The sequence below is a fragment of the Mesoplodon bidens genome (assembly GCF_964165515.1).
Source record: "Mesoplodon bidens genome assembly, chromosome: 2".
Lineage (NCBI taxonomy): Eukaryota > Metazoa > Chordata > Mammalia > Artiodactyla > Ziphiidae > Mesoplodon > Mesoplodon bidens.
This window is the reverse complement of record NC_138177.1, coordinates 164,602,859-164,623,472: the sequence shown is the minus strand read 5'-3', so window position 1 is coordinate 164,623,472 and position 20,614 is coordinate 164,602,859. Positions and strand designations below refer to the sequence as shown.

Sequence of the window (20,614 nt, the reverse complement as noted above, 5' to 3'; positions counted from 1 at the left end):
GTGTGTTAACAAGACAGGGTAGTCAGCTTGGCGCCTGTTTTCCATCACTAGCTCCCAACCTCAGTTCACAGCCTCATCTTTTTTATCTGGCCTCCTTCCCCCACTCTTGGTTTCCCCTTCCCCCAAGTCCATTCTCTGCATTCTCCATTTTGTTCTAAAACAAAAATCTGCTCCTGTCACTCACGTGCTTAAGTCCGTTCCATAGTTCCCCATTTCCCCAGGGAAGAGGCTGCCTCCTTAGACAAGACCCTGAATCCATGATCTGTCTCTCCCTCTCCAGTTCCTCCGCATGGCACCCTCTGCCCCAGTCAGACCTTGGCAGTTTCCCACAAACACCACAGGCTCCCATCGCTCCCTGTCAGTGCACGGGATGCTTCTCCTAGGATGCCCTGCCCTCTTAGGCTTAACCTGGAAAGCCTTTGTTAAGCCCCGGCTGAGCCAGATAACCTTGTGCGTACCGTTGTCACAGCCTTGAGTAGTTGCTGATAGTCTGATTTCTCATCTTTCTCTGATGGAGAGCCTCTTGAGAGCAGGGAGGATCCGAATCTCTTTTGTCCGTACAGTCCCTTCCACACCAGATTCTCCCAAACAAACCTTGATTTCAAGTAGTCTTTCTGGTTGTCAGTCCTCTTGTCCCAATTTGGGGTCTTCAAAATACACACCCACTGTACCCTTGCCAGGGCGGAGAGAGCCTGGTTAGGAGCGCCTTAGCCAGAGCGCGCCACTTGCACTTCCCGGGGCGGCCGCCAGGGGCCGCCGGGCTCTTTGTTTTCTTTTCTGGCCCGGGGTCGGGGCCGGAGGCCTGTAGAGCGCATGCTCTGGGGCAGTTCGCGGCCGGGCCGGGGAGCGGAGGAGTTCCTTGTGGCCGACCTGCAGCGAGGTAGGTCGCGCCCGTCACGCGCGGAGGGTCGGGGCGGAGGGCGGCGCGCGGGCACCGGCGGTCGGCGGCGGGTCGGGGCCGTTGCCTGCGCGCGCCCGTGTCGCGCGGCGCCGGCCCCACGTGAAGCCGAGTGGCTGAGAGGTGCGGGCGCGCGAGTCTCCGGCCCCGCGGGGCCCCCCGGAGCCTGCCGGGCCCCGCCTCGCCCGAGCGAGGGCCGCGCGGCCCCTCTGCAGCCGCGCCTCGCACGCCTGGCCCGCGCCGCCCGCGGGGGCGGGAGATTCAAACGGCCCGAGCGCGGCCGGCCACGGTGCGCGCGGCCGCGGTGACCTCGCCGCCAGCGGTGTGCCGACCAGCGCGCCTACCGGGCCGGGGCGGCAGCCCTGGCGGGGCCGCGTTTCCGGAGCGGGAAAGTGATTAAGTCCAGCACTGGTTTGGAGAATGCGGTTTGCAGAGTGGGGCGGAACCCTGCCCGGCGAGGGTCTGCTTTTAGGAGGGTAGGCTGCTGAGGGTTTACGCAGAGAGCGAGATCTCAGCGTCAACAGGCACCGTCACGACGACTGTTGACCGGTTGGAGAGGTGTGCCGGGAACTCCGCACCAACTCATCTGTCAACAGATTATTTACTGGCTGTCTACTCCGTGCCGCGCGAGCAGGGCTGGGGAACATGGTGAGAGGGCCCCGTGTGGCCTTGACGGAGCTCGCGGTCTCCCTGGGGAGGCCCATGTAGGGCCACATTTACGGTACGGGGCGATCCCCGAAGTGTGCCCGTGGAGCCGGGGCGCTGCTGCTGGCGGATATTAACAGAGGTGCTCCAACCAAGTGTGACTTGGGTGCCCCGGCAGAAGCTGAGTCTACGGAGTGTGGAGGGGAACTCGGAGGTTCACCCAAGCCTGCGCAGGAGGGTTAGGTATGGCTTTCCAGCCGAGGTTACTCTTGGCCCGGGTTTTGAAGGAACAATGGAGTTATCCAGGCAGACTGAGGGTGGGCGGGGTTAGGGTGATCCAGGCAGGGAACACAGCACATGCAAAAGCATGAAGGTGTAGTTGAGTGTTGTCATCAGGGGTACCACGGTGTTTGATTGGAGCACAGGGTGCAAGTCGGGGAAGAGCAAGATATTCCTGCACGGGCTGGGTCTCAAAAGGTCTGGAGTGCCAGACCAAGGAACACTGGGTGGGGTGGAGAAGGCAGCGATGGTTTCACCCAAGAAGGGCATCAGAATGGAGTCTGGAAAGATGAACTAGGAGTTCTACATGCTCCTGTTGCGAAAACATCCCAAGAGCAGGAATAGTGTTCAGCTCGGCAACTTCCTAGTTGGGTACCCTTGGGCCACCCACCCAATCCCCATGGGCCTTGTTTCCCTTACCTGTAAGGTGAAGATAAGAGGCTTGTGGCGAGGATTACTAATATCCTATTATTTCCATAAAGCTGTGGTTGTAACATCTGGTGGAAGATGTGGCCCCTTTCCCCTGGGAAAGATGAATGCACTTAAGCCGAGGCTCAGCTCCCTATGTAAGGGGGATCCCCCAGTAAGGAGTTCCTGGATGAAGTCTACCAGCTCTGTGCCTGACACGAGGCAGGAGCTCAGCAAATATTTGTCGACAGATGAGCCTCTCTCCTCCCTTCCCTCCTGGGGCCTTTTTTTTTTAATTGTATTTTATTTATTTTGTTATACAGCAGGGTCTTATTAGTTCTGTATTTTATACATATTAGCGTATACATGTCAATCCCAATCTCCCAATTCATCCCCCCCCACCACTCCCCCCACCACTTTCCCCCCTTGGTGTCCATACGTTTGTTCTCTACATCTGTGTCTCTATTTCTGCCCTGCAAACCGGTTCATCTGTACCATTTTTCTAGGTTCCACATATAGGCGTTAATATCTGATACTTGTTTTTCTCTTTCTGACTTACTTCACTCTGTATGACAGTCTCTAGATCCATCCATGTGTCTACAAATGACCCAATTTCCTTCCTTTTTATGGCTGAGTAATATTCCATTGTGTATATGTACCACATCTTTATCCATTCATCTGTCGATGGGCATTTAGGTTGCTTCCATGACTTGGCTATTGTAAATAGTGCTGCAGTGAACATTGGGGTGCATGTGTCTTTCTGAATTATGGTTTCCTCTGGGTATATGCCCAGTAGTGGGATTGCTGAGTCATATGGTAATTCTGTGTTTAGTTTTTTAAGGCACCTCCATACTGTTCTCCATAGTGGCTGTATCAATTTACATTCCAACCAACAGTGCAAGAGGGTTGCCTTTTCTCCACACCCTCTCCAGCATTTGTTGTTTGTAGATTTTCTTATGATGCTCATTTTAACTGGTGTGAGGTGATACCTCATTGTAGTTTTGATTTGCATTTCTCTAATAATTAGTGATGTTGAGCAGCTTGTCATGTTCTTCTTGGCCATCTGTATGTCTTCTTTGGAGAAATGTCTATTTAGGTCTTCTGCCCATTTTTTGGTGGGTTGTTTGTTTTTTTTAACATTGAGGTGCATGAGCTGTTTATATATTTTGGAGATTAATCCTTTGTCCGTTGATTTGTTTGCAAATATTTTCTCCCATTCTGAGGGTTGTCTTTTCGTCTTGTTTGTAGTTTGCTTTGCAAAAGCTTTTAAGTTTCATTAGGTCCCATTTGTTTATTTTTGTTTCTATTTCCATAACTCTAGGAGGTGGATCAAAAATGATCTTGCTGTGATTTATGTCAAAGAGTGTTCTTCCTATGTTTTCCTCTAAGAGTTTTATAATGTCCAGTCTTATGTTTAGGTCTCTAATCCATTTTGAGCTTATTTTTGTGTATGATGTTAGGGAGTGTTCTAATTTCATTCTTTTACATGTAGCTGTCCAATTTTCCCAGCACCACTTATTGAAGAGATTGTCTTTTCTCCATTGTATATCCTTGCCTCCTTTGTCATAGATTAGTTGACCATAGGTGCGTGGGTTTATCTCTGGGCTTTCTATTCTGTTCCATTGATCTATATTTCTGTTTTTGTGCCAGTACCATATTGTCTTGATTACTGTAGCTTTGTGGTATAGTCTGAAGTCGGGGAGTCTGATTCCTCCAGCTCCGTTTTTTTTCCCTCAAGACTGCTTGGGCTATTCGGGGTCTTTTGTGTCTCCATACAAATTTTAAGATTTTTTGTTCTAGTTCTGTAAAAAATGCCACTGGTAATTTGATAGGGATTGCATTGAATCTGTAGATTGCTTTGGATAGTATAGTCATTTTCACAATATTGATTCTTCCAATCCAAGAACCTGGTATATCTTTCCATCTGTTTGTGTCATCTTTGATTTCTTTCATCAGTGTCTTATAGTTTTCTGAGTACAGGTCTTTTACCTCCTTAGGTAGGTTTATTCCTAGGTACTTTATTCTTTTTGTTGCAGTGGTGAATGGGATTGTTTCCTTAATTTCTCTTTCTGATCTTTTGTTGTTAGTATATAGGAATGCAAGAGATTTCTGTACATTAATTTTGTATCCTGCAACTTTACAAATTCATTGATTAGCTCTAGTAGTTTTCTGGTGGCATCTTTAGGATTCTCTATGTATAGTATCATGTCATCTGCAGACAGTGACAGTTTGACTTCTTTTCCAATTTGTATTCCTTTTATTTCTTTTTCTTCTCTGATTGCCGTGGCTGGGACTTCCGAAACGATGTTGAATAATAGTGGTGAGAATGGACATCCTTGTCTTGTTCCTGATCTTAGAGGAAATGCTTTCAGTTTTTCACCATTGAGAATGATATTTGCTGTGGGTTTGTCGTATATGGCCTTTATTATGTTGAGGTAGGTTCCCCCATGCCCACTTTCTGGAGAGTTTTTATCATAAATTGGAGTTGAATTTTGTCAGACGCTTTTTCTGCATCTATTGAGATGATTATATGGTTTTTCTTCTTCAATTTGTTAATATGGTGTAACACATTGATTGATTTGTGTATACTGAAGAATCCTTGCATCCCTGGGATAAATCCCACTTGATCATGGTGTATGAGCCTTTTGATGTGTTGTTGGATTCTGTTTGCTAGTATTTTGTTGAGGATTTTTGCATCTATACTCATCAGTGATATTGGTCTGTAATTTTCTTTTTTTGTAGTATCTTTGTCTGGTTTTGGGATCAGGGTGATGGTGGCCTCATAGAATGAGTTTGGGAGTGTTCCTTCCTCTGCAGTTTTTTGCAAGAGTTTGAGAAGGATGGGTGTTAAGCTCTTCTCTAAATGTTTGATAGAATTCACCTGTGAAGCCATCTGGTCCTGGACTTCTGTTTGTTGGAAGATTTTTAATCACAGTTTCAATTTCATTATTTGTGATTGGTCTGTTCATATTTTCTATTTCTTCCTGGTTCAGTCTTGGAAAGTTATACCTTTCTAAGAATTTGTCCATTTCTTCCAGGTTGTCCATTTTATTGGCATAGAGTTGCTTGTAGTAGTCTCTTAGGATGCTTTGTATTTCTGCAGTGTCTGTTGTAACTTCTCCTTTTTCATTTCTAATTTTATGGATTTGAGTCCTCTCCCTGTTTTTCTTGATGAATCTGGCTAAAGGTTTATCAATTTTGTTTATCTTCTCAATGAACCAGCCTTTAGTTTTATTCATTTTGCTGTTGTTTTCTTTGTTTCTATTTCATTTATTTCTGCTCTGATTTTTATGATTTCTTTCCTTCTACTAACTTTGGGTTTTGTTTATTCTTCTTTCTCTAGTTCCTTTAGCTGTAAGGTTAGATTGTTCATTTGAGATGTTTCTTGTTTCTTGAGGTAGGCTTGTATTGCTATAAACTTCCCTCTTAGAACTGCTTTTGCTGCATCCCATTGGTTTTGGATCATCGTGTTTTCATTGTAATTTGTCTCTCGATATTTTTTGATTTCCTCTTTGATTTCTTCAGTGATCTTTTGGTTATTTAGTAATGTATTGTTTAGCCTCCATGTGTTTGTGTTTTTTACGTTTTTTTTTCCCTGTAATTGATTTCTAATCTCATAGCATTGTGGTCGGAAAAGATCCTTGATATGATTTCAATTTTCTTAAATTTACTGAGGCTTGATTTGTGATGCAAGATGTGATCTATCCTGAAGAATGTTCCATGTGCACTTGAGAAGAAAGTGTAATCTGCTGTTTTTGGATGGAATATCCTATAAATATCAATTAAATCTATCTCATCTATTGTTTCATTTAAAGCTTGTGTTTCCCTGTTTGGATGATCTGTCCATTGGTGTGAGGCGTTAAAGTCCCCAACTTTTTTTTTTTTTTTTTTTTTTTCTTTTGTGGTACACGGGCCTTTCTCTGCTGTGGCCTCTCCCATTGCGGAGTACAGGCTCCGGACGTGCAGGCTCAGTGGCCATGGCTCACGGCCCCAGCTGCTCTGCGGCACATGGGATCTTTCCGGACCCAGGCACGAACCCGTGTCCCCTGCATCGGCAAGCAGACTCTCAACCACTGCGCCACCAGAGAAGCCCCCAACTATTATTGTGTTACTGTCGATTTCCTTTTTTATAGCTCTTAGCAGTTGCCTTATGTATTGAGGTGCTCCTATGTTGAGTGCATATATATTTATAATTGTTATATCTTCTTCTGGGATTGATCCCTTGATCATTATGTAGTGTCCTTCCTTGTCTCTTGTAACATTCTTTATTTTAAAGTCTATTTTATCTGATATGAGTATTGCTGCTCCATCTTTATTTGATTTCCATTTGCATGGAATCTTTTTCCATCCCTCCTGGGGACTTTTCTCACAAAGAGATTCTTTAGCCGTTGCGTCTGGTGGGCAAGTGTCTGCCTCCTGATGTTGGGGTGGGTGGAGACAGCTGCTGTGGTCAGAGAGGGCTCTGTCTCCCTTTGCAGAGATGAGGTCACAGCAGGTCACTGCAGGAACACCACGGCCGTGGTAGACTGTCTAGTCTGCTGTGCCCTCATTCACCAAATGAGGAAACTGAGGCCCAGAGAGAAGTGGGGAGGGGGGATGCTCTCATCCTAGTGGGGAGTGGTCGGGAGACCTGGGCTGTCATCCCACCTCTGTGTGGCCTGGAGCACCTTCCCCTGAGCCTCTACTTTCTTATCTGTAGAGCCAGGATGATCACACCTCCAAGGGCAGGTGTGAACGTTCTAGGAGAGGCTGGCACACTTTAGGTGCCTATTGGTGGAAGTTGTCTCTGTATCTGACTTATTGGATTGTATCTCACTCTTCTCCCAGACTGTAAACTCCTTGAAGATGGAAGCTGTGTTTGTCTGTTGGGGAGTGCAGGGTAGGGACAAAAGACTGTTACTTATTCCTAGCCCAGGCACTCAGTGTCTGGCTAAGAAAACACACCCAGAGCAGTTAGAGAGGGAGTCTGTCAAAGGACTGATGTGTACAGTAGAGGATATGCAGGTGGGTCATGGGTACAGGGCTCCACCTTTTAGAAGGTACCCTCTTATCTTCCGCCCTGCCTCGGGGATTGCTCACAGCAGCACCCTGCAGTGCCTGGAGTCCTCTGTTTGAGAGATGAAGACTGTCAGGCTCAAAGGGAACTCAGGTCTTTTGGACTTGAAAGCCAGTGCTCTCTCCACCGCAGCATGGAGTTGTACCCGCTGTCCTTCCATACATCTTTCAGCAGATTTGTCACCCACGTGGCCCACCCTCCCAGGCCCTAGCTGCCTCCGAGCTGCTCTCTGCTCTCACTATCCTGTCCCCCTCAGCAGGCTGCTGCCCTCTGCTCCTTGCCTTTGGCCAGGCTCATAGGGGGTCCTGGGGAGGCCTGTCCAGGCTGCCTCGACCCCTGCCTGGATCATGGCCTGCCTTTAGCCAACCATTCTTGTTTTGTTTTTGTTTTTAATTATCAGATATACCTGGATTCTATTCCTGGCTCTCCTTTCTGATGGTATGAACTTAAGCAAGTAAATTGACTTCTCTGAGCCTCAGTTCCCTCAACTGTGAAATAGGAGTGACAGTGCCTTCTTCAGCTTGTTGTGAGAAGTTAAAGGTTGTTGGCACATAGAAAGTAGGCGTGGCCAGTGTCCCAGAGAGACTCATTTTAAGGAGCAGATTGATATGGTGGATAGACAGGTAACTTTAAATAATCATGATCTAAAAGTCTGTCCTAATTTCTCCGCGAGAATGATTCCTTTAGGATTGAGAGAGGGATCAGAGGTGGCTTACCAATGGAAGTGACTTTGAGTAGAACTTCTTCTAGTAGGATAGGGATGGGATGGTACAGAGATGCACATGGCATGGAGAGAATAGTAGGCAGTCTAAGATTGTGTGAGAAGAGAAGGGACGATGTGACACATAAGGCAGGAGGCCAGAAGTCGTGTTAGTATCAGACCCTGGAGGTCTTTAGTACCAGGCTGAGAAATGTGGGCAGAGGGAGCCACTGAGGAGTCTGAGCAAGGAAGCAGCTTGTTTCAGGTTTGAGGTTTAAAAAGATCATGAATGGCTTGTAGAGCGGGATGGGGATGGGGGTGGGCAGTAGGGAGATGAGAGACAAGCTGCTTTCTTTTCTAGGGGAGAGAGTATGAGGGAGAGTTCTCAGACAGGCTGAGGGACTGGGGAGTGTGGGGAGGAAGTAGGTAGGGGCACCAGCTCTGGGGTCTGAGTGACCTGGTACTTGGTACAGATCTTGATTTCCTCGTCCAGTCTTGGGTAAGACACTTTACCTTTTTGAGCCTCAGTTTCCTCGTCTGTAAAGTGGGATCAGTGTGGTTAGCTTGCAGTGAGATGCCCCAGAATATTAGCCCCAAACACAGGTGGCTAAGGAGATATTGCCTGGGTCTGTTCCAACCCACACTAACACTTTTTTTTTTCGGTTAATGACCCATGACACCAAATACCTCATATAGCCTTTATTTTTCTCCACTCCAGGCCTTGCCCACAGGTCAACCCAACATCAGCACCAATGTGCTGATATTATTCTGTTCCCTTTTTTTCACTTCTGGTTGTAAGTACTTTTCCATGCTACTACACAGTCTCCCTCCCCAGCACAGCTAACTGCTGCGGGTCATTCTGACGAACTGACGGGAAACATGCCCTTGGCGGGACAGGGCCCTGGACACAGTGAACTGGCTGGCACCCTGGCCAGGGGTACAAGAAACAGTGGATACCTGTTACGTCCCACACTCCTTAACCCATCCAGCGCTGCTACTTAACATCCCTTTTGGTCGGCTCCCACGCACTTCGGACTTAACAAAAATGCCTGGTGAGGCGGACCTCTCAGTCTCTCCTCTCCTGTTTGTCCCCCAGTGTTCTCAGTAACTGGAAGTCGACCATCTACTTATTCACTTAAGCCAAAGCCTGGGGGTGCTTGTGTTTGGCCAAGTTCATGGGCGATCGGGGAGGCTGGGTTTTTTAGGATGAAAAAGTCATTCTGGGTTCCTCCCTCACCCTCATTCCCCACATCTAATCCGCCAGCAAAGCAAGCCTGTCTCCTAAATTGATCTGTTTTGTCTACTTTTCTCTCTTGCCTCAGACCAAATCAAGTCACTGACTTCTCTCATTTGGATGCCTGCAATCTCCTCCTCTTCCAAACCATTGCATTTTCTCTACAGTAGCCAGAACAATCGTTAAGAAGACATTTTTCTTAAAACTCTTCTGTTTTCCCTACTAGGCCTTGTATGATCCAGCGCCTGCTCCCCTTGTGCCATGTGATCCATCGCTGTCCACCTACAGCCCTGCTGGCCTCTCCAGGTTCCTGAGCACATCACATGCTTTTGTCCGGGTCTTCCCCTGCTAGCTTTCTCTTGCTAGTATTTCAAGCCTTAGCCCAAATGTTACCTATCTGACCTATATCTCCTCCCCCGTCCCAGTTTTTCTCTCTCTCTTTTTTTTTACTGTGGTAAAATACCCATAACATAAAATTGACCATTTTAACCATTTTTAATTGTATATAGTTCAGTGGCGTTAAGTACGTTTACTTTGTTGTGCCTTGCCTATCCTTCACACAACACCATCTGTAATAATACTCTGTGTGTGTGTGTATGTGTGTGTGTGTGTCTTTCCCACTAGAATTAAGCTCCACGAGAACAGGGAGAGGGTTAGTTTCCTTTTTCCTTGCTACACCTGGCAGTGGTAATAGGCATTCATGGAATGAATGAGTACATGCTGCCACGTATTGAGTACTTACTGTGTGCTTGGCACTCCAAAGTCCTTTACAAACATTTCATTCAGTCTTTTTTTTTTTTTTTTTTTTTTTTGGCTGTGCTGGGTCTTTGTTGCTGGGCGCGGGCTTTCTCTGATTGCGGTGAGCGGGGGTTAGTTTTTGTTGCGGTGCGCAGGCTTTTCATTGCGGTGGCTTCTCTTGTTGCGGAGCACGGGCTCTAAGCACATGGGCTTCAGTAGTTGTGGCACGTGGGCTCAGTAGCTGCGGCTAGCAGGCTTTAGAGCACAGGCTCAGTAGTTGTGGTGCACGGGCTTAGTTGCTCCGCGGCATGTGGGATCTTCCCGGACCAGGGATTAAACCCGTGTCCCCTGCATTGGCAGGCGGATTCTTAACCACTGCGCCACCAGGGAAGTGCTTCATTCAGTCTCGACAACAGCCCTGGAAGTGGTCATTGCATCCCTTTTTACAGATGAGGGTACAGCTCAGAGAGGTTTAAGCTGCCAGAGAGGGACTTCCCTGGTGGCGCAGTGGTTAAGAATCTGCCTGCCAATGCAGGGGACACGGGTTCGAACCCTGGTCTGGGAAGATCCCACATGCCGCGGAGCAACTAAGCCCGCGTGCCACACTACTGAAGCCCGTGCGCCTAGAGCCCGTGCTCTGCAAGAAGAGAAGCCACCGCACTGAGAAGCCCGCGCACCGCAACAAAGAGTAGCCCCCACTCACCGCAACTAGAGAAAGCCTGCGTGCAGCAACGAAGACCCAACACAGACAAAAGTAAATAAATAAAATAAATAAATTATTAAAAAAAAAAGCTGCCAGGAGGTCAACCATGGTCACAGAAGCAGGGTTGAACAAACCACAGCTCTGGCAGATGAATCTAATTCCCTTTATCCTAAGGAATGTGCATTTCTAGTGTGGGAAAAGGGGTTTCAAAGAGGCTGCTTGGAGGGGAGGAGTTCAACCCTGGGTGAATAGAAGTTGGGTGAAACACAGAAATGCTTCAACAGAGTCAAAACTGGGCCAGTCACAACCTGTAGAAGCTCAACCTGCAGAAGCTCAACCTACACAGCCTTGGCGGATTGTAGGCCTTTAGCTATTTCGTCATCTTCGGTACTTTGTTCTTTTCCCCCAGGATAGTCAGCAGAAATGGCCTGGAAATTCCAGGCCACTCACCTTGTGTTCATATACCATGGAATGGAGAGCTGGAGAGGCTGAGGCTCTAGGACCTGCTGGAAGGAAGGAAGCGGGGGAGGGAGGAAGAATGGGGTGCTGTTCAGGCCCACAGAGGAGCCTGAGAAGGGCTCTTGGAGTTCTCTTTCCATTTGTAGCCTTGGGTAGAGTCTCCATCCCTTTTCTGTAGAATGGAGGAGAGGTGGGTTAGATTAGATTAGAGCTGTGCCTGAGCATCACCTGGGACAGACCCTAGATGTTATAACACCAGCATTGATTTATTGAGCACTTACTGTGTTATTACTTTTACAGTATTAGCTCAAATTAGTCATACACGTCACAACAGGGTGTGGGTACTATTATTATCCCCATTTTACTGAGGAGGAAACTGAATCATGAAGAGAGTAAATAACTTTGTTATTTAATGTCCAAGGTCAAACAGCTAGAAAACAGCTGAGCACATATTCTGGCTCCTCTTAACCACCACTTGCTCTACCACTTTTGCATCTGGGTAGCTGCAAATTGCCCTTGTTAGAGTTTGGGAGCCTAAGGCTTAGACAACTGAACTGTCTTTCATAACCTTAAAGACCAGGGCTCAATAAAGATTTATTTCCAAAGCTGTTTATGTGGGGGAAAAAGGCTTTCGACACAATTTGGGCTGGATTGGAATTGAGACAGACGCGGAGAAAGTCTGTTCTCAGAGGTCTTGAGGAGGCAAGGCAGCAGCAGTTAGTTTAAGGAGTGAGGGGCTCAGGGCTGAGGCTTTCAGCTGCCCAGGATCGTGCTAGGTGCAGCAGCCCTTCTTGTCACCCGTAGGTGATTTCCTTTCCCCCTTTTGTAACACCGTCTGTTTGTGTGAGTGTGTATACAGTGTTTATCTCTTGTTGGACTGCTTAGAGGAAAGCCAGCTTCCTCCCAGGAGTGGTGGCATTTTGGATCAAAGGGCACAGATGGTTTGGTTTGCTTTTATTTAATGAGAACAGCTTTGTGTGTGTGTGGTCTGATTATGACAGTAATGTACAACCAAAGTTACTAGTGGTTATGTCGGGGTTGGGAGGAGTTGTGAGGGATACTTCACTTAATGTCCTTCAATGTTTTATAATAAAATTTTAAAAATACATGTAATGTTTCTTGTAGCTTCAATAATATAGGTAAAGTACAAAGAAAGAAGTAAAAGTTGTCCATAATCCCATTTTCCAGAGGTTACCATTATCAATATTGAATGTATTTCCTTCCACAAATTTTCATATGTGTATGCTTTTTCTTTTCCACAAATAGGATGATGGGCTGTTTTTCAATCTGTTTATATTACTTGGCAATGATTCAGTAAATGAATCTCTGAAAGCATCACTTTTGATGGCTTTGTCCTGTTTTATCATCAATATACCACATATTATCTAGCCAGTCCCCTACTCCTCAGTGTATAGGTTGCTCCATTTTTTGTTGTTTTTTTAATGTTATGAAGAATACAGTAGAGAATATTTGTGGATCTTAATCTTAGGGTGTATTTATTATTTGGTTCTTCTCAGATAAATTCTGAGAAGTGGAATTGCTGGGCATTTCTTCTCACTTTTTTTAGGGTTTTTGATGAATATTGCCTAATTAGAGCAGAAAAATGATTGCCATTTCTGACATGGAGTATTTGCCTGGGTTTTTCAGGACAGGAAGATGCCACCCAAGCGTATAACTAAGAGAAGGTCACCCCCCGAAGATGCCCTCCCCAAAAGCAAGAAGGTGAAGGGTAAGTTGGCCTTGGCCTCTATTTCAGTGTGGGTGGCCTCTTGGCGCCCCAGAATCTGGAACTGGGCTCCTTTCTCCGTGAGATTTGAAGCTGAGGGGCCTGGAAGTCCAGGAACTCCACCCAGCTGGAGAGTCTCCTGTAGCTCACTGAATCCCACCCTCTGGGAACCATAAAGGGGCAGAGACTTGCCTAAAAGCACTCAGATACTGGCAAAAAGCTAGACCCTAGGGCTTTGCCCCAGGCAGTGATGCATCATGGTTAAGACCATTGACCTCCAGACTGGGTCAAGTCCTGGCTCTGCCACTTTCTAGCTACATATAGCTTTGGGCAAATCACTAACCTCACTGGAGCTTGGACTACTACCCCATTCATAAAATGGGCAACCTCACTGGGCCGTCGTGAGGAAAATGAGATCATGTCCTGGTAGCACTGGAGGGAGGTGGCTGTGGTCTCCTCTCTCCTGGGACCCTGGAGGGAGTCAGGGAGGAGAGAGAGCCACCCCCAATCTGGGAGGGGGGATATGGACCCACACTCAAGACACTGTCTGTCTTTTGCAGCCCCTCGTAACCAGGCAGTGAGGGCCGTTGCCTCCCGCCGCGTTCCAGGCGCCCGCTCCTGCCGAGGTGCCTGCGGACCGAGCCCTCCTGACCAGAAAGCCCGACCAGGTGGCTGCTTGCCCAGCGCACTCTCTGCGCAGCCGCAGCAGTCCTGGCAGCCTGGCCACACCCCCAGAGGGAGGGGCTGGACGCCATTGGCTGTCCGGGGCCGCGGGCGGTCGCCATTGGCCAGCAGATGGCCCTGTGCCGCACACTGGTTGGCGTGTTCGTCTCTGCAAAAGCCTGTGCGGGCTCTTAACAGCTACCCCGTCCTTTTCAGCTGCCTGTCCGCTCCCACGTAGGAGCGGAGTGCGGGTCAGTGTACCTATGTCCCGGGGTTAAGTCACAGCTTGCGGATGAACTGCAAACTCTACTAATTATTCTACGACCTTCTCTGAGCCTCTGTTCCCTTTTCTGTAAAGTGGGATCCTAAGAATGGAAGGTCTGTAGCATAATGTGAGGGGCTGCAAAGCAGTCTAACACTAGTAGGCAGTCGGTAAAGGGGTAGACGTTATTATGCCCTGTTAGTATGGTTCCCGACCAAGAACAGCCTATCAGGAAAACTAGCTTGTGTCCCCACTGTTCTTTAACCCTCTCCACCAAGATTCATTTGCCGATATTGAGTATCTCGTTTCCATTTCCTTCCACTCACATTAATAATGTGCTCAGTCTTTAATCTGCACAAAAACCCTATGAGATAAGTACTTTTGTTATCCTCGTTTCACAGATGAGGAAACTTAGGCTTGGAGAGGTCAGACTAATGGTCTGTGGCAGGGCAGGGGCTTGAACCCAGGTCTGTGTGATCCCAGAGCCTGTGCAGTGACCTCTCCTCTCTCCCGTCATCCTACACACTCAGGGGCTGTCTTCTTCACCCCTCAGTCTCACATAGGTCCCATAACACAGAACCGGGTTTGGTGCTGACGCTGGGCCAGGGCGACGTGGGCCAGCTGGGGCTGGGCGAGAATGTGATGGAGAGGAAGAAGCCAGCCCTGGTGCCCATTCCAGAGGACATCGTGCAGGCTGAGGCTGGGGGCATGCACACTGTGTGTCTAAGCAAAAGTGGCCAGGTAGGTTCGGGTGGCACAGGATGGGACAGGGCCTGGGGTTAGTAGGGGGCTTGGGGAAGGAGCTTTGAACCACACGCATTACTCTGTGGAGATGGAGCTGGCTAGACGAGCAGGGATTGGCCTAAACAAGAACGGACTGAGAGGCCAGGCCTTGCACTAACGGGGGCATCCTGGGCACAGGTCTACTCCTTCGGCTGCAATGATGAGGGTGCCCTGGGAAGGGACACATCAGTGGAGGGCTCAGAGATGGTCCCTGGGAAAGTGGAACTGCAAGAGAAGGTGATACAGGTGTCAGCAGGAGACAGTCACACAGCGGCCCTCACCGAGGATGGCCGTGTCTTCCTCTGGGGCTCCTTCCGGGTAAGACTGGGTCTGGAAGATGGCATGGGGGCTGGTGGGCAGAATTAACTGGTGGGGCCCCAAAGATAACCCATCACGATGCCCCTGTTGTACTTACTGGTGGGGAAGTCAAGGCCCTAGGCAGAGCTTGGGCCCAGACCCAGGTTTCTGGCTTCTTCATCCAGGCTTGTCCACACCACTGCTGTTCCCTGGACTCTGATGTTATGATGTGTGCGTCTTGGGAAAGGGGTGGGTCAAGGATGCCTTTGGGCTGAGGCTAAGCCAGGAAGCCTACTGACCCATCTCCCTGCCTTCAACCTACCCCCTCCCCTTCCCAGCCTTCTTCCACACTTCTCAGGGGTTTGGGGGCACATCTCAGAACTTCCAGGACACGAGAGTGTGGTTTAAAAAGCAGATAGAGCATTAAAATTGTTTTGGTACTTTAGTATTCGATTTATTTTGAAATGTCAAATAAATAAAGGAATCTGATGTTTCCTCATTGGGGCTGATGTTTCCTCATTGGGGCTGATTTAAAATTTTTTTATTGATAATTTCAAACATGTAAAAGTAATCAGAATACTATATTGAACTCTATCTGCTTGCCCCAACAATTATCAGCTTATGACCAAACTTGTTTCATCTTCACTCCCTTCCGTTCCCCAACTCCTTTGTTATTTTAATGCAAATCACAGGCCACGTATGATTTCATTCGTAAGTATTGCACTATGTGGCCTGGCTCCTGCCCACTTCTCCATCTCCATCTGGCACCAGACAGCTCTGTGGCTGACTGCAAAGCTGGATCTGGCTGATGTGAGGCAGGAAGAACTGGCTGAAAACTCTTCCGCCCCTCCCTTCCAGGACAATAATGGTGTGATCGGGCTCTTGGAGCCCATGAAAAAGAGCATGGTGCCTGTGCAGGTGCAGCTGAGTATGCCCGTGGTGAAGGTGGCCTCAGGTGAGTCTGCAGGTACTCACTCTGGGCAGGAGTTGGAGAAACTTTTGGGGGGCTGGCCCAGCCTCGGCCCTTACAGCCCTGCATCCCTTGCCTTCCTCTCACCCTCAGGAAACGACCACTTGGTGATGCTGACAGTTGATGGCGACCTCTATACTTTGGGCTGCGGGGAGCAGGGCCAACTGGGCCGCGTGCCTGAATTATTTGCTAATCGTGGTGGCCGGCAGGGCCTCGGTAGGTGGCTTAGGTCCCTCTGGCGGGGCAAGTTGGCAAGCCACCCCCGGTGAAGGTCAGAGGCAGAAGGGATTCGCTGTTTTCAGGCTTGCATCAGGTGGACCTGCGGTGGTAGTTAAGGACTCAGATTCTAGAACCAGACTACCCCAGGTTTGAATCGTGGCTCTACCAGCTACTGGCTGTAGGCCCCTGGACATAGTTTCCTCATCTCTAAACCCACCTACCTTTAAGCCTACCTCACTGGTTTGTTGTGAAGTTAAATGAGTTTACATAAAAGACTGTCTGGGGCTTCCCTGGTGGCACAGTGGTTGAGAGTCCGCCTGCCGATGCAGGGGACACGGGTTCGTGCCCCGGTCCGGGAGGATCCCACATGCCGTGGAGCGGCTGGGCCCGTGAGCCATGGCCGCTGAGCCTGTGCGTCCGGATTCTGTGCTCCGCAACGGGAGAGGCCACAACAGTGAGAGGCCTGCGTACCGCAAAAAAAAAAAAAAAAAAAAAGACTGTCTGGCACATGGTAAGTTCCAGGTAAATGTTACCTCTATGGCTGTGGGAGTCTGAGTGAGGCACTTGGACTCTCCTGGCCTCAGTTTCCTCTTCTGTATAATAGGGACAAGAGTCCCTGCCTAGTCTCCCTGCGAGGGCTTTAGCAGTGAAGGAGAAACAGATGGGGCAGAGAGGAGAGGCCGTGTGTGTCTGCCACTGACCCTGGCCTGCTCTCTGCCTGCAGAACGACTCCTGGTCCCCAAGTGTGTGATGCTGAAATCCAGGGGAAGCCGGGGCCATGTCAGATTCCAGGATGCCTTCTGTGGTGCCTACTTCACTTTTGCCATCTCCTCTGAGGGCCATGTATATGGCTTTGGCCTCTCCAACTACCATCAACTAGGTGAGTCCCAAGCCCATCATCCAGGGTTGCCCAGAGTGACCTGGGCTCCAGTCCTGCTTCCACCCCTCATTCGTTGTGCACCCTTGGTGGGGTCACCTAACCCCTCAGAGCCTCAGTTTTCTCATCTGTAAAATGAGAATATAAATACCCTGGTGTGGGGTGGGGGCCACACTGGGAGGGGAAGAAGAAGGCGGCTCCTTGGACACCCTCACCCCTGACGCCTCTGTCCTGGCCTCTTCCCCCAGGAACCCCAGGCACAGAATCTTGCTTTGTACCTCAGAACCTGACATCCTTCAAGAACTCCACGAAGTCCTGGGTGGGCTTCTCTGGTGGCCAGCACCATACAGTCTGCATGGATTCGGAAGGTAGGACCTTCTGGTCCATCTCTGGGTTGGAGGTGGAGTGTTCCCTGGGCACAGGCCTGGCCACACTCAGGAGATGGCGGTGCTCGGAACCTGGGCCTGCTCCATGGACTGGGCTGGCTGTGGGTCCACGAGGGTCGCCCCCGTCCCCCAGCGTCCTGTTGTTCTTTCCACGTGTGAGTTCAGTGGGGGCCTGGGGGGTTTCTCCCAGGCCTCCCCCAAAACTGAAAAGGACACTTCAGACCTCATCACCCTGGGAATGGGGGACCAGCTCCCACAGATATAGGCGCTCACCTGGCCTACCCGGAGCATGCCCTCTGCTACTCCTCGTCTCTCTCCTTCCTCCACAGGAAGAGCATACAGCCTGGGCCGGGCTGAGTATGGGCGGCTGGGCCTTGGGGAAGGTGCTGAGGAGAAGAGCGTACCCACCCTCATCTCCAGGCTGCCCGCCGTCTCCTCGGTGGCTTGTGGGGCCTCTGTGGGGTACGCTGTGACCAAGGATGGTGAGTGGGGCTGCCCATAGTCGGTCTGGTTGGAGCCTGGGGGTCGTGGTTCTTACCGAAGTGCCCAGTAGGCTCTGATGTCCGCCATCAGATGGCGCTGAGGCGTGGAGAACACTGTGATGACGTTGCTTTTGGCCTGATTGTCAGAAGCTCTGGCTTTGATGACAAAATGGGTAAACACATTATTTTAATAGAGGTGATTTGTTCTGTAGAGGAGAAAAACAGCAAAAGGAGATATATCACTGAGGCCCAGACAAGCAGTAGGACTTGAACCCATGTCTCCAGACTCCTAACTCAGGCTTCTCTTTACATTTTATACCACGGTGACCCTTTTTATTTACAACCAAGTAGGTGCCGGCTTCCCAGGGAGTTGTACTTAGAATTTTATTAGAGAAAGAAGGCTTAGTAGTTGGGGTCCTGGCAGGCACAGCAGAGGAGGGTGTGGACAAGTGGTCACCAAAGCCTGAGTGGAATAGCCATGGAGGCCTTGAGAAATCCGGCTGGCAGAGGTGCTTGACCTGGGATTATCTGGGAAGAGTTCCTGAGGAAGTGGGGCTTGTGCTGCACCGTGAAGGTTCAGTCCTTTATGATAAGCAAAGGAGGGTATCCAGAGCAGTCTCAAAGGCAGCTGGTCCTGGGAATGGAGGTGATATAGGGGTTTGGGGAATGGCCAGTCATTGTCGGGCCTTGAATGCCACGCCTAGGAGCAGGGAGAAGTTTTTGGCAATGTGTAAGGACTGCGGTCTCTGGTTGACAGAGCTCTTCTTTGTCCATCATCTCCTTGCCTCCTCCCAGCTTCCCTGAACGCCCAGAGACTGGGACATTGCCAGGCTGCCACAGGCCAAGGCCAAAATCCACCCTCATGTGCCAGGCTTCTCACACTACAGAAAGGTGGGGCTTGGGATCCTGGAGACAGCTGCCCGTATTTCTGTCCTTTGTAGGTTGTGTTTTTGCCTGGGGCATGGGCACCAACTACCAGCTGGGCACAGGACAGGAGGAGGATGCCTGGAGCCCCGTGGAGATGACAGGCAAACAGTTGGAGAACCGTGTGGTCTTATCTGTGTCCAGCGGGGGCCAGCACACAGTCTTACTAGTCAAGGACAAGGAACAGAGCTGATGAAGCCTCTGAGGGCCTGGTTTCCGGCCCCTGCACCTCCCTCCTGGAACAAGGAAGCCATGATGTCTACATATTCCAGCAGGCCTCTTCCAGCTCCAAGTACCCTGTCATCTCCTGCCTTTTTCCCATCAGCAGAACAGAATCCTTCTCTTTTTTTCCCCTCCTTTTCCGGAATCATCCTGGGACCTACAGGATGAGGGTGGGATAGATGGAAGAGGGGAGGGGGTTTTAATCAGAAGGAACATTGCTGACCCCACAGCTATGTGGTTAGACCTTTCCCTCTCATCCCTACTTCCCATGGTCCTGGCTGACCCTGGTTTTGCCTATCAAAAACCAAAACTTCCTCCCCTGTGTGTTTGGTGCCCATACTCTGAGAAGTCGGGGCTCCGTCAAGCCCTGCTCTAGTCATGTGCCACTCTTCCTGTCCTTCACAACCCACAGACAGACAAATGGTACAGTCCTGAGACCCAGCTGTCATGGACCTACGCCTGGGGAAACTGGAGAAGGGGCAGGGCTACCCAGCCATGGGCAACCCCAAGCCAAATATTTGGCCCTGAACAGGTGCCCATGGGGCAAAAAGGAAAACAGTGATCCTCCAGCTTGATCAAGAAAAAAGCCAGTCAGCCTTTCTCCCAGAAGCACAAAGCATTCTGCCCGTCAGGCCTTGTCTGCCGAGTCTCACCCATCCAACCTGCCTCACCTGCCAGCCAAGGGCCTGAAATCCAGAAAGGAAGCTATGCCTGCTGGGCAGGACCTCGGGGAGAGGGGAAGGAGGGCTTTATAAGCAAACTTACAGCAATATTGAGAGTGAAGGGAGGGCGGGGAAGAGGGTTGGAGGGGCAGAGACTGGTCCCCAGAAAGGGAAGCAGTAGCTTGTACAGAGGCTGAAAAAATAGAAGAGAGTATTGATTTTTTTTTAATGTAAAGTATTTTGGAGGGGAGAGTGAAATCTTTTAACACTTTGAATAAATTTAGAGTTTTATAAAACAGGCCACTTGTTTTCTACATGCTCCCTGCTTTTTTAAGGGAGCACCTGCTGTGTTGGGATGGGCAGAGTAACCCCATGCCTGTAGCCCTGGTGAAGACTAGGACTTGAGTGATGTCAAGAGGTCTTGGTGTGTGCCAGTCAGCTGGGGGTGGGGTGGGGTTTGTTGTTGTTGTTGTTTTTTTTGTATGGAACAGTGTCTGTTCTAGACAAATCAAAAAAAAGTTGATTTTTGTTAGATATTTATGTTTGTTTCAGGAGTCACTGGATTTTAAAAAAATTATACTGTATATTATGTGAGACATAGGATGGATCTTTTAATATCCTAATCCCAAACCAAGATTTTTGAGTACAGTACATCTCTAGAAATACTTATACTAAGTTTAATGATGTACTGTATCATTTCAAAAGCTAGTATAACTGATTAAACATGATTAACTGCACAGTAACAACTTAATGCATAATGATGTAGATTTTTCACAGGCATTTGAGCAACCAAATCATATAGAGCTGACCTGTCCAGTATGGTGGTCAGTACCTACATGTGGCTCTTTACATTTAATTTAAATTTGTAAAAATGTAAAATGAACTTCCTCGGTTGCACTAGCCACATTTCAAGTCCTCAGTAGTCAGAAGTGTCTAGCGCCTGTGGTTCTGGGCTATGCAAATACAGAAATTTGTAGAACATTTCCATAACTGCAGAAAGTTACAGTGAACAGTGCTGATA

At 49.0% G+C, this 20,614-nt stretch overlaps 1 protein-coding gene across 3 annotated transcripts; it reads left to right on the top strand.

The window, feature by feature from the left end:
* Window positions 1-808: 808 nt before the first annotated feature.
* On the top strand, window positions 809-19,889 carry RCC1 (regulator of chromosome condensation 1). 3 transcript variants are annotated; one of them, XM_081223735.1, is made up of 10 exons: window positions 809-880; window positions 12,768-12,849; window positions 14,325-14,512; window positions 14,693-14,872; window positions 15,710-15,806; window positions 15,915-16,037; window positions 16,765-16,920; window positions 17,166-17,285; window positions 17,633-17,785; window positions 18,727-19,889. In XM_081223735.1, exons 2-10 carry the CDS (start codon window positions 12,777-12,779, stop codon window positions 18,900-18,902), a joined length of 1,266 nt encoding a protein of 421 aa, XP_081079861.1. In that variant the 5' UTR covers window positions 809-880; window positions 12,768-12,776; the 3' UTR covers window positions 18,903-19,889. The 3 variants fall into 3 exon arrangements, with proteins under 3 accessions (XP_081079861.1, XP_081079862.1, XP_081079863.1); XM_081223736.1 differs by lacking the exon at window positions 809-880 and adding an exon at window positions 1,214-1,786; XM_081223737.1 differs by lacking the exon at window positions 809-880 and adding an exon at window positions 13,407-13,514.
* The last annotated feature ends 725 nt before the right edge of the window (window positions 19,890-20,614 follow it).

Bases quoted from the DNA above. Each gene is read 5' to 3' on its own strand.
- RCC1 (XM_081223737.1), top strand. From the start codon at position 12,777: ATGCCACCCAAGCGTATAACTAAGAGAAGGTCACCCCCCGAAGATGCC. The intron at 14,513-14,692 runs GTAGGTTCGGGT...TCCTGGGCACAG, and splicing joins GTCTAAGCAAAAGTGGCCAG to GTCTACTCCTTCGGCTGCAA. The intron at 16,038-16,764 runs GTAGGTGGCTTA...CTCTGCCTGCAG, and splicing joins TGGTGGCCGGCAGGGCCTCG to AACGACTCCTGGTCCCCAAG.